The following is a 17785-nucleotide window of genomic DNA, read 5'->3' as shown; positions in this document are numbered from 1 at the left end:
CAATTAATAAGAAAAAGAGTTGTACTTAATCGAACTCGTAGTTCTTTTTACTGCATTAGGGGTACTGCTTGTAATTTGGGACAGCTTGTAATTTTGGACACTTTGAGTGTAAAGTTTCGTCACTACAAAAAAAAATGATTAAAATTATGAAGTTTTCTTCCAATTATTGTCTAAAATTACAAGCAGCGTTTAAAATCTCAAGCTGTGTCCAAAATTTCAAACAAAGTGTCCAAAATTAGAAGCAAGTTGTCCAAAATTACACTCAAATTCATGTATACATTTTCATTCATTTGTAAACGTATTAATATTAATTTTATAAGAAGCAAACGCGATACACTGCTTGGCCAGGTTCCAAATAACGGCTCTGAAAAGGACGTAGGGGAGGATAGGGCAGTTTCACTCTTACATATTTTTTTCTTGAAAATACACAGTTTTAGATAGCCAATACCCAAGAAAACTAAAGAGGTGTTAATTATTTGAATATGCTTCATATTAGTTTAGTAAATGAGCCTTGAAAAAAAAGTTTAACTGCGTGCAAATGCCATACCCCTGTAATTTCTAATTGTACCAGTTCAAAACCGATTATAAACTGATTTCGAAATCATTGAAAAACCCGCCCATATCTTAGGAGTACAGTAGACTCTCTCTCAATTCGGCATTTGGGGCAAAATGTCATTCGGTTTATCGATAGATTTGGGCGTCAAAGCCTTTGTAAATTCCACAAAAAGCGCTCAATTATAAAGAATCACGATAAAATAGGAAGAACTACAGCGAATTTGAGCAAATTAGCTTGATAATTAAACGTGAAAATTGGTAACAAAATTTTGCGCCCGATTGAGCGAGAGTCTACTGTAATACAATTGAGTTTCGGATAAAGCTACACCTCAACTTTGGACCATTTATCGTTTACCGAATTGTAACCGATTTAAACGCATTTGTAAATCATTCAAAAAATCACCTAAATCAAATTAGAAGTAATATAATTGCTTTCTGGATAAAAATGACTTATAATTCAGAATCATTTATTTTTAGTCAGTTCAAACCCGATTTAAACCCATTCATAAATCACTCAAAAATTATTCAAAATAGCTTAGAAACAATAAAATTGAATTTCGGATAAAATAAACTTATCAGTTCATAACCAATTGGAATCAGTTCGGAGTTCGGTCTTGTTAGAAATTCCAAGACCTTTTCAACAAACCCAAATATGATATCATTAAGTTAAGAAAAACGCTATCCAAAGCCTTTTTAACGTCGGACTTTGAAAAAATATCGTTTATGAGTCATTTGATGTTTTCATACATGGACGAAACATTCGATCAGGCAACTTCGGAAAAATGTATCCAAAAATGAATAAAAAAAAAATATGCTAATGATCCTTGTATTGATATATGTGCAGTCCCTCAAACTCTCTAACTCGTCTAACTCTAACCGTTTGTCTTTTAATTTCACCAACGGCCGGACAAACAAATAAACGTAAAATAATTTCTTTTAGATATCTTTTGATTTGTAAAGATATACCTAAAAATGTGCCCCTGGAAGAAGGGGTTACAAGGAGAAAATTTCAAAGTATCATAAAAAATTACATAAATTGCCATCTCTGTGGATTTACAGAAACCAAATGAGCTTCAAACACTTTCAAAAACGCTCAAATATTTTTAAAATTCATTTATAGCTATGAATTGTTTACTTTTATTGCATTACTCAATTATACATTCACCCCTCTTACGCAAAGGAAATGCTACAATATTTCCTTAATTGCTCACATTTGCACTGTTTCATTGCGTGTAGGTAAAAGCCCATAATGAAAGAGTTATCTTATCGGTAAATCGCTGTGATTTTGAGGTCAAGTATCTTGTATGTTATTGTTGATGAACGTGTCTTTTTGACCGATATCTCCAATTAAATTTAGATTCATTGGAGAGGTCAAGATTTTCTCGATAATCTTAGCTGACACACACAATTTTTTTTATCGTTCTCAAACACTTTAATAATGTGCTTATTTTAGAATGAGCGTGGAAGATGACGTAGTTTCATTCTCCCATTTATCAGTCTGTGAACCAATTTGGCAACCAAATGGTTAACAAATATTAATTTCAGGAACATCTAGTGAATATCCTTTTACCATAAAGGTAAAAGAATATAGGTTTGTAAAGAAGGACCCGGAATAGGTATTGCAGGTTGTAACATTTCACCTTCATCGAACATTTTTTTTTCTGACTAAAATTGTAAAAATGATAGAAGAACTTCAGGGGTGACATGATAACTTTTTTTCGATAGTATCGACTGTGGATTCTTAAAAATTTAAACGATAGCTGCACTTTCTGTAACTGATATAGAAGATGTGTATTAAAAGGCTCATTCTTTTAAAAATGTCGTAATGAATAGCCCAACAATCCGTCAAAAATCGTCATTCACTTAATCCAATAGGATATAGGTTTATCGATACTATCGATTCGATAGTATCGAAAAATTATCATTCCACCTCAGGTCTAACTCGGGCGTTACCGAACAAAATTTCAGCTGGTGATTGATAGGAATGCATTAGAAGCGAAATGCCCAAAATGTAAAAAAATGTCTCGGATAACCTCAGATTGGACATTCTGCTAAATATAGGGTAACTCTACCAAATTTCGGCATAGTTGCATGCAAACACCAAAATGTCAAGTTTGATATGTAATATTAGGTGAGATTCTTAACAATCTCACCTACTATAATCCTAACAAAATTTCATGTCGTCCGATCGACCTCAAATTTGGCCAAAATGTGTTTCAGCACTTCCTGATCACGAATATATATGTGGCTAATTTACGTTCCCGGCCGGCCGGCCGGCCGGCCGGCCGCTCTTTGGAGCTTAATAGCTCCTAAACTAAAAAAGATATCGACTTGCGGTTTTCGGCAAAGGTTATATATCGGGTGAAAATTGCAACTTGGTGTATTGACCCCCCACCCCCCACCCCTCCTTCCGCCATTTTGAAGACCCCCCTTTTTTTGTTTTCTCAATAGCTCCGCCCCTATGGCATCGAGCGGGCTCAAATTTTAGTATGTTATAGCTGGGCCTTAGAGCTTTCCATCAATACCAAACTTAAGGTGCCCTGACCTCCCAGACCCGAGCTATAAGGGTCCAAAAAAAATTTCTTAAAATGGCCATAATTCCGGTTCTAATTGTCAGAATTTAAAAAGTGAGGGCTTTTTGGAAAGCTCTCGTGAAATGCCACTTCCCCTTCTAACATCGCAAGTTCATAAAACCACCGCTAGGGGCGCTATTATTAAAAAGAAAATTTTTAAATCTTATAAGTTAAATAACTCAAAAATTCCATTGTGCATCGGGCTGAAATTTTAGTATGTTGTAGCCGTTGATTATACCTATCAAACAAAAAAAACCTTAAGTCGATCCATAACCCCTGACCCGAGCTATAAGGGGTCAAAGTTCGAACATTGACCGGCCTCTATCTCCGGTTCTAATTAACATAGCGACCTAAATTTTACCTTTTTGGTTTCGTCTCGATGAGCACTTTCAGATGGAAGTTCAAAAAGTCACCACAGGTGGCGCTGTGATAGCGTCAAAATTCATCGAAATTCAAAGTCACTTTTCTCAAAAACGGCATTGTGCAAGTTAATGAAATTTTAGTATGTTGTAGTCCAGTCTAGGACGTTTCCAAAATGGTGCGTATGCGCGCTGTGGTTTCAATAGAACCGGAGATATGAGGGGTCAAAGTTCACAAAATTCAAAAAATCATATCTCCGGTTCTATGTGACCGATTTTGATGAATGAGGGCTTAAACGAAAGATCTCACCAAATGCTACAACTTTCTAGAACATTTGAACTTTGTGGGACCAACACCAGGGGCGCCACAGTCGAAAAACCAATTTCAATATCACATAACCTCAATTATCTCGACTGTCGCTGAACCGATTTTGATGATTACTTCAACATAATTGTAGAGCACATTTGTCTCTACATTTCGTCCATACATCATTTTCCGCTCAGACTACGCTATCACTTCGATTTTGCCGTTTAAGTGTGAAAAAATTGATTTTTCCCATAATAACGCTTTGAAATCACTCAGATGCCAATTTGACTGCCTCTACTCCAGCAAGACACTTAAAATAGGGTTTTAAATGGAAAGTCCCGCAAAATACAACAATTCCTTGATATAGTTGAAGTTCAACAAATGACTACTTGGGGAACTCTGGATGAAAAAACGAGTTAAGAAACAAAAAACCTCGCTTATCTTGGCTTCTGAGTAATCGATGAGATCATGTTCTATGGGAAAATTATAGAGAACATTCTGGTCTACATTTCACCCATATAACACTTTTCTGTCAGTTCATCAAAATCCTTGATATTTTGGTTTAAATACAAAATTTGTATAATTTCACGAATTTGATTCAAGATAACTGAATGGCGTCTCCCTACTTCAGCATCAAATCGAATTTGCATGCACTCCGAGTTAGCTCACGTTAAGAATCTCACCTACATAAGCCGGTTAGGATTATCTGTCCCTTTTTAATACAAATTGTTTTTTTTTGTTGCTTTTTTTAAGGAGTGTTGCTTGGAACCTTGTAGATAATTTACTGTCTTTATTAGGTGAGATTCTTAACAATCTCACCTACTATAATCCTAACAAAATTTCATGTCGTCCGATCGACCTCAAATTTGGCCAAAATGTGTTTCAGCACTTCCTGATCACGAATATATATGTGGCTAATTTACGTTCCCGGCCGGCCGGCCGGCCGGCCGGCCGGCCGCTCTTTGGAGCTTAATAGCTCCTAAACTAAAAAAGATATCGACTTGCGGTTTTCGGCAAAGGTTATATATCGGGTGAAAATTGCAACTTGGTGCATAGACCCCCCACCCCCCACCCCTCCTTCCGCCATTTTGAAGACCCCCCTTTTTTTGTTTTCTCAATAGCTCCGCCCCTATGGCATTCAGCGGACTCAAATTTTAGTATGTTATAGCTGGGCCTTAGAGCTTTCCATCAGTACCAAACTTAAGGTCCCCCGACCCCCCTGACCCGAGCTATAAGGGTCCAAAAAAAATTTCTTAAAATGGCCATAACTCCGGTTCTAATTGTCAGAATTTAAAAAGTGAGGGCTTTTTGGAAAGCTCTCGTGAAATGCCACTTCCCCTTCTAACATCGCAAGTTCATAAAACCACCGCTAGGGGCGCTTTTTTTAAAAAGAAAATTTTTAAATCTTAAAAGTTAAATAACTCAAAAATTCCATTGTGCGTCGGGCTGAAAATTTAGTATGTTGTAGCCGTTGATTATACCTATCAAACAAAAAAAACCTTAAGTCGATCCATAACCCCTGACCCGAGCTATAAGGGGTCAAAGTTCGAACATTGACCGGCCTCTATCTCCGGTTCTAATTAACATAGCGACCTAAATTTTACCTTTTTGGTTTCGTCTCGATGAGCACTTTCAGATGGAAGTTCAAAAAGTCACCACAGGTGGCGCTGTGATAGCGTCAAAATTCATCGAAATTCAAAGTCACTTTTCTCAAAAACGGCATTGTGCAAGTTAATGAAATTTCAGTATGTTGTAGTCCAGTCTAGGACGTTTCCAAAATGGTGCGTATGCGCGCTGTGGTTTCAATAGAACCGGAGATATGAGGGGTCAAAGTTCACGAAATTCAAAAAATCATATCTCCGGTTCTATGTGACCGATTTTGATGAATGAGGGCTTAAACGAAAGATCTCACCAAATGCTACAACTTTCTAGAACATTTGAACTTTGTGGGACCAACACCAGGGGCGCCACAGTCGAAAAACCAATTTCAATATCACATAACCTCAATTATCTCGACTGTCGCTGAACCGATTTTGATGATTACTTCGACATAATTGTAGAGCACATTTGTCTCTACATTTCGTCCATACATCATTTTCCGCTCAGACTACGCTATCACTCCGATTTTGCCGTTTAAGTGTGAAAAAATTGATTTTTCCCATAATAACGCTTTGAAATCACTCAGATGCCAATTTGACTGCCTCTACTCCACCAAGACACTTAAAATAGGGGTTTAAATGGAAAGTCCCGCAAAATACAACAATTCTTTGATTTAGTTGAAGTTCAACAAATGACTACACATGAAATTATACAAAACTTGTATAATTTCACGAATTTGGTTCAAGATAACTGAATGGCGTCTCCCTACTTCAGCATCAAATCGAATTTGCATGCACTCCGAGTTAGCTCACGTTAAGAATCTCACCTACATAAGCCGGTTAGGATTATCTGTCCCTTTTCTCTAAAATTATTCTTTATATATTTTAAAATGAATGAAAAGAAAATATAAAATTAGCTTTGGGTAATATTTCGGCAACCTTGACTGATAGTTCCGAAAGGGTTCGGAATTATCCGTTGCTTTTTTGGGGGTCTGTCTGTCGAGTTTCCATACGGATCCATTCGGTTTACAGTTTATAATGGGGAATATATGGTCCTACTCTTATATAAAATCTAATTAACCTTATTTCAATTCAATTCAATTTAATTTAATTTAATTAATTTTAACTTAATTTTTAATTTTATGGAGCTTTCATCTCCACTTAGAGAGCGCGAACAGCCTTTCGGCTATGCGCTACTCTATAAAAAATCGCACTCTACATCCCTGTGCCTTTGCGCTAGGTTTCTGCCATAAAATTGTAAAACTTGCCATATCAACTTTGTAAAAGAATTTTTTTCAAAGATTACACAGCCAATGAAGAAGCATTTCTGCCGTTTGGCTTCGGAGGCTGATCAACAGCGGTAAGACGGCGGCAGACGCATGGTAAGGGGGGAAATGTAGAGCTTGAATAAATTTATTATTATTATTATTAATTAAACAGAAATTGATGCTACAAGAATGCAATTTTCATTTTCTTTCCAAAATGTTAATCGCATATTTCACCGATAAATTATCACGTAGGAGGAAAGGCGCTACCTTTGGACGACCCCAGCTTCTAATAATTCACTTTTTTCAATATTTTTTTTTAATGATTTTGACCCATTATAATATAATATTTTAATAGTTAATTCAATGCCTCAAGTTTCCCGAAAAGAGCCATGGGACAAATCCATTAGGAACATAGAAAAAATTTATTTGTACGAAGCTTCAGTCGTGCGAAGGTAGCGCGCTTTCCCTTGTACTTCTTAGTATTTGAATAATAATTTAAAAACCTATCTTTGTTATTTAAAAACAAAGTGTGGAAAAATTATATCCGCCAATTATATTTCCATAAAAAAAATATTATTTCATATTTGTACAAAATATTAGTCATTTTGCCCTAGTTTAATATAAAAGATAATTGTAGTAATTTTTTAACTTGGAAAATAATGATTTTTTTGCAATTGCTGAGAAGCCCATGATTCATTTTTAAATTCAATTCTGATAATAAATATTTTGAGCGATTTTTCATAAAAAATATATCAATTAAATTTTTAACTTTACAATGGAAGATTTTTATTATTTCGATATATACTAAAAAAATTAAATTAGCAATTAATGTCTATATGCACATTATTTTAAAATGCATTAAGAACGACTAGAGAAAACAAAGACGACAAACTATCTACAAGGTTTCAGGCACGACTCCTTAATACATTTTTGACACAATTTTGACGTTTACATCTACAGCAGTGCAGTAGATTTCCTTCAAAAAATATTTTTTAAAGAAAATTGCTCACAATCTTTAGGGTGGAATCACCACTTCTCGCCAATGCCACATTTTTCCCCACTTATATTGAAATCGCAATTTTTCCATTACTTGTGAAATAAATTAACCCTTAAAATTATTTGTAATCTCTACTGCTGTTACTTATATAGTCGACAAACACTAATTTTTTGTTTTGAAATTAAATCTTTGAGCATTTTTTAGAGGAATATTTTAAGGAAGTCCATCGAATCCAATATTTCTTACCAAATATAGTGTCATGAAATTTTTTGTCGAACAAAATTTACGATTTTGAATAAATAATTTGACCATTGAACATTTAATTACATTCGGCGTATACATAAAATTTGTATTTAGTTCATTAGTGTTTCATTTTATATTTATTTTTTTATGTAAAATTGAGCCATGGCGGAAAGTGGTAATATTCTAAAATTGATTCACCACCTGTCGCCATTGCTTTCCAATAGGCGACACTAACTTCACTTCATAGATTCTCAGTTGTTAAATTTTGTTTACTTTCTGCAATATTTTAATAATTTGATTTCTCAAATAAAAGTGAAGAAAAATAATTTGAGTAATAAGGTGATCATTAGGAAAAAGAAACGGTGAATGTATTCTTTATACACAGAGAGCGACAATCAGAACAAGTGATTCCCAACCACAATTTTAACCCAAGTAGAGACCGGAAAAAATCCTGTCTCCACCCGGGATCGAACTGGGGTCTTTTCGCTGTCTAGGCGAATGCTCTACCAACTGAGCTATGGGGACACACTGGCTCTGACTGTCTTTTTGCCACTGATCTTGATTAATTGCCAACGTGCACTTCAACTCGTTTTCGACTCGTACCACAAGTCTTGCCAACGGTATCATGCGTACAATTAAACCAGCAGCCCATGTTTTCCATGGATAATTAATTTATTTTGAAAGTGATTGAACTGGTTTAATTGTACGCATGATACCGTTGGCAAGACTTGTGGTACGAGTCGAAAACGAGTTGAAGTGCACGTTGGCAATTAATCAAGATCAGTGGCAAAAAGACAGTCAGAGCCAGTGTGTCCCCATAGCTCAGTTGGTAGAGCATTCGCCTAGACAGCGAAAAGACCCCAGTTCGATCCCGGGTGGAGACAGGATTTTTTCCGGTCTCTACTTGGGTTAAAATTGTGGTTGGGAATCACTTGTTCTGATTGTCGCTCTCTGTGCATAAACACAATTCTTGGGATTACGTACCAAGCGAACAGAATTCTGTTCAATCACTTTCAAAATAAATTAATTATCCATGGAAAACATGGGCTGCTGGTTTAATTGTACGCATGATACCGTTGGCAAGACTTGTGGTACGAGTCGAAAACGAGTTGAAGTGCACGTTGGCAATTAATCAAGATCAGTGGCAAAAAGACAGTCAGAGCCAGTGTGTCCCCATAGCTCAGTTGGTAGAGCATTCGCCTACTAGACAGCGAAAAGACCCCAGTTCGATCCCGGGTGGAGACAGGATTTTTTCCGGTCTCTACTTGGGTTAAAATTGTGGTTGGGAATCACTTGTTCTGATTGTCGCTCTCTGTGCATAAACACAATTCTTGGGATTACGTACCAAGGGAACAGAATTCTGTTCAATCACTTTCAAAATAAATTAATTATCCATGGAAAACATGGGCTGCTGGTTTAATTGTACGCATGATACCGTTGGCAAGACTTGTGGTACGAGTCGAAAACGAGTTGAAGTGCACGTTGGCAATTAATCAAGATCAGTGGCAAAAAGACAGTCAGAGCCAGTGTGTCCCCATAGCTCAGTTGGTAGAGCATTCGCCTAGACAGCGAAAAGACCCCAGTTCGATCCCGGGTGGAGACAGGATTTTTTCCGGTCTCTACTTGGGTTAAAATTGTGGTTGGGAATCACTTGTTCTGATTGTCGCTCTCTGTGCATAAACACAATTCTTGGGATTACGTACCAAGCGAACAGAATTCTGTTCAATCACTTTCAAAATAAATTAATTATCCATGGAAAACATGGGCTGCTGGTTTAATTGTACGCATGATACCGTTGGCAAGACTTGTGGTACGAGTCGAAAACGAGTTGAAGTGCACGTTGGCAATTAATCAAGATCAGTGGCAAAAAGACAGTCAGAGCCAGTGTGTCCCCATAGCTCAGTTGGTAGAGCATTCGCCTAGACAGCGAAAAGACCCCAGTTCGATCCCGGGTGGAGACAGGATTTTTTCCGGTCTCTACTTGGGTTAAAATTGTGGTTGGGAATCACTTGTTCTGATTGTCGCTCTCTGTGCATAAACACAATTCTTGGGATTACGTACCAAGGGAACAGAATTCTGTTCAATCACTTTCAAAATAAATTAATTATCCATGGAAAACATGGGCTGCTGGTTTAATTGTACGCATGATACCGTTGGCAAGACTTGTGGTACGAGTCGAAAACGAGTTGAAGTGCACGTTGGCAATTAATCAAGATCAGTGGCAAAAAGACAGTCAGAGCCAGTGTGTCCCCATAGCTCAGTTGGTAGAGCATTCGCCTAGACAGCGAAAAGACCCCAGTTCGATCCCGGGTGGAGACAGGATTTTTTCCGGTCTCTACTTGGGTTAAAATTGTGGTTGGGAATCACTTGTTCTGATTGTCGCTCTCTGTGCATAAACACAATTCTTGGGATTACGTACCAAGCGAACAGAATTCTGTTCAATCACTTTCAAAATAAATTAATTATCCATGGAAAACATGGGCTGCTGGTTTAATTGTACGCATGATACCGTTGGCAAGACTTGTGGTACGAGTCGAAAACGAGTTGAAGTGCACGTTGGCAATTAATCAAGATCAGTGGCAAAAAGACAGTCAGAGCCAGTGTGTCCCCATAGCTCAGTTGGTAGAGCATTCGCCTAGACAGCGAAAAGACCCCAGTTCGATCCCGGGTGGAGACAGGATTTTTTCCGGTCTCTACTTGGGTTAAAATTGTGGTTGGGAATCACTTGTTCTGATTGTCGCTCTCTGTGCATAAACACAATTCTTGGGATTACGTACCAAGCGAACAGAATTCTGTTCAATCACTTTCAAAGTATTCTTTATAATATTGCCCAAAATAATAATAGTACCTTTCCAAGTGGGTGGCAAGCAAGTAGCGGTTACAAAACTGGCGAAAAGTGGTTAGTTTTGCATTGTTAATAAAAACAGTTTTTTAGGTACTCCAGCGTTAAATTGTAGGACTAGGGGAATGTAGGCATGGTCCGCACAGAGTGAACCTTCAAACGATACGAAATTTCTCCTTGTTTTCAAAGAGTTGACTTACCATTTATCATCTCGTCTCATGAGCTTAATAATTATCTATCTTATGGCTAAGATATAATGAACTGGCTCTTTGTAAACAAAGAGAAAATTTGCGTTGTTTGAAGGTTCACTCTGTACGAACCGTGCGAACCATACCAACATTCCCTTATTATTTTGACGAATCTAGATCTAGAGCCAATATATCTAAGTAATTTTGTGTCAAACTTGAGTTATCTGATAACTCTGATAATAAGGGATCAAAAGTTATAATACAGTTAATTTCACTTTTTCCTAAAAGTGGCGATAAGTGTTTACTCCACCCTAGAGGCCTTATTAAATGAATATTTATTATAATAATAAGTTCATTCGAGTACCGCAAGTAGCGCTAGCACCTGTACCAGGTTTTGATAGGTTATAATCCTTCTTGTTCTCTGATGGTTAGAGCTAGATCTTTAAGTTCTTTTCAACTTTTAGCCAATCAAAAAACGTTATGGATTAAAATAATTAACTACGTGTATAGGAAAAAGCGCGCTACCTTCGGACGATTTATGCTTCTAACAATTCATTTTTTGCAGTGTTATAAATGAATTTGGCCTTATGTTTTAATAGCTAGTCCAATGCCTCAAATTTTTAGAAAAAAAGCTGTTAGTGATATTCATAAGGAACATAGAGAAAAAAATTGAATTGTCCGAAGCTTAAGTCGTCGGAAGGTAGCGAGCTTTCCCTACAATCTTTAGCTAAAAAAATCATTTCTAAATTTAAGAAAATTCTACTTTTACATTGACCTTTTGATCATAAATGTATCAATATTGCCGGTATATTGCTCTAAAATTATTCAAGCAAGTAATTCTAATTTTTGTGCTTCACACATAATAATTAACATACAGTAAAAACAAACAGATTCTTTGTCCATAAATAACGCAGCAGATGAATATCAAAGAGAAGGCGAAAGTTAGAGACATTCCGTGTTGAAAAAGAGCCCTAAATCTTCACTATGTGAGTCACATCTTTGGACAAACAACTCCCAATTTCTCTGCACTTGCTATTTCCCGTGGTTTCTGGGTGAGTTTACTCAAGAGAAATTTAATCAATTTAGTCATTTTCCACGGAGAAAACCGGCGAAGTGCGTCCAAATCTCAAATTGATATCATCACATTAAAGTTAATTGAATAATTAAAAAGAATTTCGGGGGAGTTTCTGTGGCGAAATATGTTAAAAAATACTGTCTACATCTGGTGAATTGTGAGAGTAATATCTTTGGTATACAGGAGAAAAAAATCAATGCATGTCGTTGGGCGAGGAAAATTCCATGGTCAGGGAGAGGTGGAAGAAATGGGCAAGAAATTTATAGAATTTCACCGGGAATGAAAAAAGAGAAAGCACCAGGAGACCTTCGTCACTGACCACACTAGGTAGTCCTCCCGTCGCACTACTTTGAGGTACCTCTGTAATTTATTCCGTGTGCTTCGGAGGAAAGTCTCCTCGGGCAATTACTGTCTTGGAAGGCGTCTGTTTTCTTCATGGTGACAAGATTTATAAATAAATCATTCAACATTGGGCCACGACATTAGACTAAGAGGGCAATATTTTGCGGATAAATTATGTGATGTTGGGTTTAATGGGAGAGAGGGAGGTGCGGCTGTCGACGTCTCCGGATAGCCGTCCGGAGGTAAAAAAAGGTCACACACGAAGCCATTGCGAGATGCTGCAAATACTCCATGTATAGGATCCTCTTGACCTTCCCAGCAAATTGGGAGCGGCCTCTAAGCCCTAGGGCCAATCCCTGCCTGCAAGAGCGATGTGCAACATCCGCAATTACACAATGGCTCTTCACCACTTGCACTCAAGTTGGCCATAAAAAGGGATGAGACGGCGCCCCAGCCCCTATTTCCACATCCATTTCACATGCACTTTTTCACCCTTTTCCACTTACTTTTCTCAGATTTTTCACTTGCACCACCTTCAGTGGATTCTTGACCACCAATTTCACACACTTTTTCTCACTTTTTGTTTATATTTCCTGTATAAAAAGTGCAATTTTTCTTCATTACAAATTTCACAGCCGCAAAAACTCCATTCTTCTTTTTCTTCCACTGCGCGACAAAAGATGCAGTGTGGTGAAAATGGTGAATATAGACTTTTGTAAAAAAAATTCCCATTCAATCTTCACAGGAGGCGTAGTTTTGACAGTGCCGCCATTGTTTTTGTCCGGATTTTCTTCACTCACCCAGATTTTTACTGAAAAAATACAATTAAATAGAGAAATATGGTGATTTTTGGTGTCTAATTATCTCAGTGGTGCTTCCGGTTATTCATTTAGGTGAAAAATAACTCAAATATTCCGTTACAATGGCCTCAATGCAGAGGGCTTTTGCCCAGAAACTTTCCAAGTAAGAACAACGCCTTTTTTCCCTTTTCCTCAATTTTCTCAAGTAACTTAAAATCTTCCTTGCAATTTTCCTTCCAGATATCATGCTTCAGATGTGAGGAAGAACGTAGCCACGCAGCAAATTTCCAATAAAAGCGACACAAGCTCAGTATGCTCGTCTTCGGTAAATGTAAACAAAAGTCTCCGGAAGGCTCAAGAAAAGTTCTCAAGTACCCCCCTGATTCCTCCTTTGCAGATCTCAATAAATGATTTGGTGGAGCCAATAGATTACGAGGACTTCCTAATGCAACACTTTACACTGCTGTGCAGAGATCCTCTGCGTGGAATCCTGGATTTCCCACCGCAGGATCTCAAGATCAAGATAATCGAACGGAAGTTGAGGACGCTGGAGCATATTGTGCCCAAAGAGCCGATTGAGACTCTGCCACTCTATGTGCAACAGTGCGTGGATTGCTTCACGAGACCGTGGAAGGTGGTAGAATTTGCCCATCGACACTTCTCAAGTTCCTGCTGTGTCCGTGAGCGCCTGGACAAGGGAGCTTTGAGTCCAATGTCACAACAGGAATTTGAGATTGACAAGGATTTCGTCTCATTTGACGACACACTAACTTACCGGGTGAGTAAAAATCTCTCGTTTTGATCTTTCTCGTCTTTCTCAATATTCTCATAATAATCGAGATTGAATAAAAAGTCCCATAAGACTTGCGAAATAACCTTTTTATCCAATAAGAAATATTGGAAAAATTATTCATTTTTTTACACAATGTTACTTGGATTAAATTGATATTGAGTTTTTTCTTCGCATTACAGATTATTAGGAAAAATATTTTTTTAAGCTTTGTAGCTTTATTACAGAAATCCAAATCATTTGGCCGAGAGATGTTTCGTGAATTTGGAAATATTTCTAGAAACGTAAAAAATATATCAAGAAACACAAAACGCGTTTTTTGAAACAAATAATCATTTTTAGAAATGTTGCATCCGTTGCATCTCTCATAAGAAACATAGAAACGTTTCTAGAATCGCAGGAATATTTCGAGAAACCGAAACTCAAAAAACCAAATTTTATAAAGTTTCTAATGTCTGTGTTTCTAGAAAAAGTCTTGTAATTCTGAAAATTACGAGCAAAATGAAAATCTTTGTAGAAACACGAAAATGTATCCAGAAAATTATAAATGCTCTTAACATTCCCAAGAAACACGTAAATGTGTCCTGAGAAGCGTAAAAACATTTCAAAGAAAACGCTGACACGTTTTTAGAAGCAGAGAAACATTATCTAGGAATACAAAAACCTTTGAAGAATCCCGGAAATTTTTTGCGAAATAGGGATACTTTAGAAAAGCAAAAATCTTTATTTAGACACCAGAATTATTGTCAATGCGTTTCTAAAAAAAAAACCGTAGAACTGAAAAGTTTGCAAGCTACAGGGAAACGTTTCTAGATTCACGGAAATATTTCTAGACAGAAGAAATATTTCTTGAAACACAGAAACATTTCTTGAAATTAAAAACATAAGAAAAGTAGAATCGCTTACTGAACTGAAACACTGAAACGCGTCTAAGGAAAAGAATAACATGTCTATAAGCAATAGCAAAATAAAAAAAAAAAACACGGAAATATTTGTAGAAATTAGAAAATATTCCTTTGAAACGAGAAAATATTTCTTGAAATACGCAAACATTTCTGGAAATTTTAAACACGTGCATGAAACGTTTATTTAACCGCTTACTGAAACAGAAAATACTTCCAAGAAGCACGGTTAGAAACGATAGCAACATTCCTAGAAATATGGAAATATTTCTAGGAACAAATAAATGTTTCTTGAAACACAGAAGCGTTTCTAGAAATTAAAACATAAGAAACGTGAAATTGGTGAAACACAAGAGCATTTTTAGAAATTGGAAATAGTTATTGGAAACGTAAAATTGCTTACTGAAACACAGAAATGTTTTGGGGCAAGCTACAATACAGACATCCCCTCTTGCGTGAAATGCTGACACATAAGAAATGCAGATACGACAGAGGTAGACGCAACCGCCAATATCTAGAAGATCTAGAAATAGCAATATTTCTAGAAACATGGAAATATTTCTAGAAACAAGAACATATTTTTTGAAACACGAGCATTTCTAGAAATTGGTAACAGTTAAGGTCTTATTATAATTGGAAACAGTTAAGGATAAATTTCTTTAAAAAAAGTCTTTTTAAAGAAAATTTCCCCTACCCTTGTAGGCAAAAAAGTCAGATTTTCTTTAAAAAAGGCAATTTTTGAAGAAAATTGCTTCTAGTTTGTAGACACCATTACAGGAAACGTAAAATTGCTTACTGAAACACGGAAATATTTCTAAGAAACACTGTAACGTGTCTAAAAGCAATAGCAACGTTTATAGAAAAATGAAAATATTCCTAAAAATAAGAAATAGGGGAAGTGCTTATAATTTTGGACAGTCTGCTTATAAGCATCGAAGTTCCAAGTTTGAAGTGCGATATTTTCAATACTAATTGACATTTCTTGTTACTCTCTTTTCAGAAGGGTTGTTTAGAAACTTAGCAAGCTATTTATCGTCTTATTTTTATTAAAATTAGTTTTAATACGTTTAAAAATGAATTGATAAGTAGAGGTGACCTTGGCTCTTATTTTGGACAACTTGTTTATTAATTTGTCCAACTTGACTGTAAATTTGGACAGCTAATCCGCCTCAATAGGATGCCCATTGTTCTTCATTTGATGAACCAATCTTACCAAGTCCTCTTCCTGTTCATGTAAGGGAAACGTAGAATGTCACAGAAGCCCGGAAACTTTCCATATCATTCATTAAAGTGAGTTGACTTCGATACTCCAAGTACGTGCAGATTCGCTCATTCCCTGACCTTTCCGGGAGCCTTTCAAGGCATTTCTCGCTACATCTCTTTCGTAGAGATGATGCTCCTTTGTTTCTCCAGGCATTTTTCCAACCTAGTCATCACAAAAGCTAAAACTTCACGAAATTTCGTGAGAAAAACACCTGTCCAAAATAAGAGCCATCACCTCACTGATAAATGTCTTAAAGAATTTCCTATTTTTCACACGAAAAATCTAATTCACAAGGCAAATCTCACTTCAGATCAAATGTACAAATCACTACTAACGTGAATCAACACAATATTCAATGAATATTCAATAATATCACTCAAAAACAGCGAACAAACTTTGTTAGTACTTCACCAAAACTAAATAAGACTGAAGTAAACACAAAGTTCTGTCATATTTCTCGTAAGCAATTGCTCACACTGAATTTTCAACAAAGCAATTTCAACTCAAATCATATTCAAATTTTAACGTATTTAGTGTCAAAATCTTCCAAAAAGAACAAATATTTAGATAGAATTCATTTTTCATCAAATATTGGAATAAAAATCCATCATTTTAATCAATTTATTTTTAGTGTCCAATTTTACCCTCAAAGTGTCCAAATTTAGAAACTGTCCAAAATTATGAGCACTTACCCTATTTCTTGAAAAAACGGAAACATTTCTGAAAATTGGATACATGTTCAAGAAACGTAAAATCGCATAATGAAACACGGAAATGCTTCCAAGAAACACGGGGTAACGTATCTAGAAACAGTAGCAAAATTCTAGAAGCATGTAAATATTTCCAGAAACAAGAACATATTCCTTGAAACACAAGACCTTTTCTAGAAGTTGGAAACAATTATAAGAAGAAACGTAAAATCGCTTACTGAAACACGGAAATGTTTCAAGAAACATAGTAACAGAAGGTCTAGATCTAGAAACAATTGCAACATTTCTAGAAACATTGAAATATTTCTAGAAACAAGAAAATATTTCTTGAAACACAGGAGCATTTCTAGAAATTGTGAAAACACAAGAAAAGTAAAATCGTTTACTGAAATACGGAAAAACTTCTATAAATCATAATTATTTTCATCTCATCCCGTTTCCGAAAACGGGAATCACATGTAAAATTTTTCTCTTGTGAGTTACTGCTAAAAAAAACTATAAATAATTGAGGATAATGGATTCTAATTTATAAAAAAAATATTGCTTCGATAAAATATTGTGAATTAGGCTCTTTGTAAAGCTCGAAGTAAATGTTTAAAAAATATTGTCCTAGATAAATACTAAACACTAAATTTAAAATTAATAAAAATAATGAATAGATTAATAAGTTTTAGAAAAATTTTGCAAAATTTATTATTTTTGACTTTTTACAGATAATTGTTGACAGATAATTTGGTTTCCTATTTTTTCTTCACAAATTTTTTAAAAATTGGCAAATACAAAACTTTTTATCAAAAAACTTTAGATCGAGGGCGTTAACATTTTGTAACATTTTGTGTAAAAATAAATAAAAAAAATAATAATAAAAGTTATCCAATTAAAAATTTTGAATACACCGATTGCAATTTTTTTATATTCTCAATTTTCAAAGTACCTACGTATCATTGAATTTAGGAAAAAATACAATAATAA

The 17785-nt window shown here is 35.8% G+C and overlaps 2 protein-coding genes and 6 non-coding genes across 10 annotated transcripts in view; 7 read left to right on the top strand and 1 right to left on the bottom strand.

Annotated features, from left to right (window-relative positions):
- The window catches only part of LOC129805613 (cytoplasmic protein NCK1), a 32935-nt gene extending 19891 nt beyond the window's left edge, over positions 1-13044 (bottom strand). The window contains exon 1 of one of the 2 annotated variants that reach the window (XM_055853652.1): positions 12854-13044. The gene's annotated coding sequence lies outside the window, so the exon portion shown is untranslated. The remainder of the gene's footprint in view (positions 1-12853) is intronic. The other variant, XM_055853651.1, reaches the window with a different exon arrangement.
- Positions 8712-8784, top strand: Trnas-aga (transfer RNA serine (anticodon AGA)). The gene has a single exon. It is a non-coding gene; the product is annotated as a tRNA-Ser (tRNA).
- Positions 9070-9145, top strand: Trnas-acu (transfer RNA serine (anticodon ACU)). Its single transcript is given in 2 exon segments — positions 9070-9106; positions 9110-9145. It is a non-coding gene; the product is annotated as a tRNA-Ser (tRNA).
- On the top strand, positions 9431-9503 carry Trnas-aga (transfer RNA serine (anticodon AGA)). The gene has a single exon. It is a non-coding gene; the product is annotated as a tRNA-Ser (tRNA).
- Positions 9789-9861, top strand: Trnas-aga (transfer RNA serine (anticodon AGA)). Its single transcript has one exon. It is a non-coding gene; the product is annotated as a tRNA-Ser (tRNA).
- Trnas-aga (transfer RNA serine (anticodon AGA)) lies at positions 10147-10219 on the top strand. Its single transcript has one exon. It is a non-coding gene; the product is annotated as a tRNA-Ser (tRNA).
- On the top strand, positions 10505-10577 carry Trnas-aga (transfer RNA serine (anticodon AGA)). Its single transcript has one exon. It is a non-coding gene; the product is annotated as a tRNA-Ser (tRNA).
- Positions 13045-13097: 53 nt separating the features above from the next.
- Positions 13098-17785, top strand: part of LOC129805574 (dedicator of cytokinesis protein 7) — a 28732-nt gene continuing 24044 nt past the window's right edge. The window contains exons 1-3 of one of the 2 annotated variants that reach the window (XM_055853575.1): positions 13098-13310; positions 13388-13472; positions 13545-13925. In XM_055853575.1, coding sequence (XP_055709550.1) covers positions 13270-13310; positions 13388-13472; positions 13545-13925 — 507 coding nt within the window. In that variant the 5' untranslated portion in view covers positions 13098-13269. Of the gene's footprint in view, positions 13311-13387; positions 13479-13544; positions 13926-17785 lie in introns of both variants that reach the window. The other variant, XM_055853574.1, reaches the window with a different exon arrangement.

Source organism: Phlebotomus papatasi, chromosome 3, assembly GCF_024763615.1.
Source record: "Phlebotomus papatasi isolate M1 chromosome 3, Ppap_2.1, whole genome shotgun sequence".
Taxonomy (NCBI): Eukaryota; Metazoa; Arthropoda; class Insecta; order Diptera; family Psychodidae; genus Phlebotomus; species Phlebotomus papatasi.
Note: the sequence above shows the minus strand (reverse complement) of the source record. Positions and strands in the feature narration are given on the sequence as shown.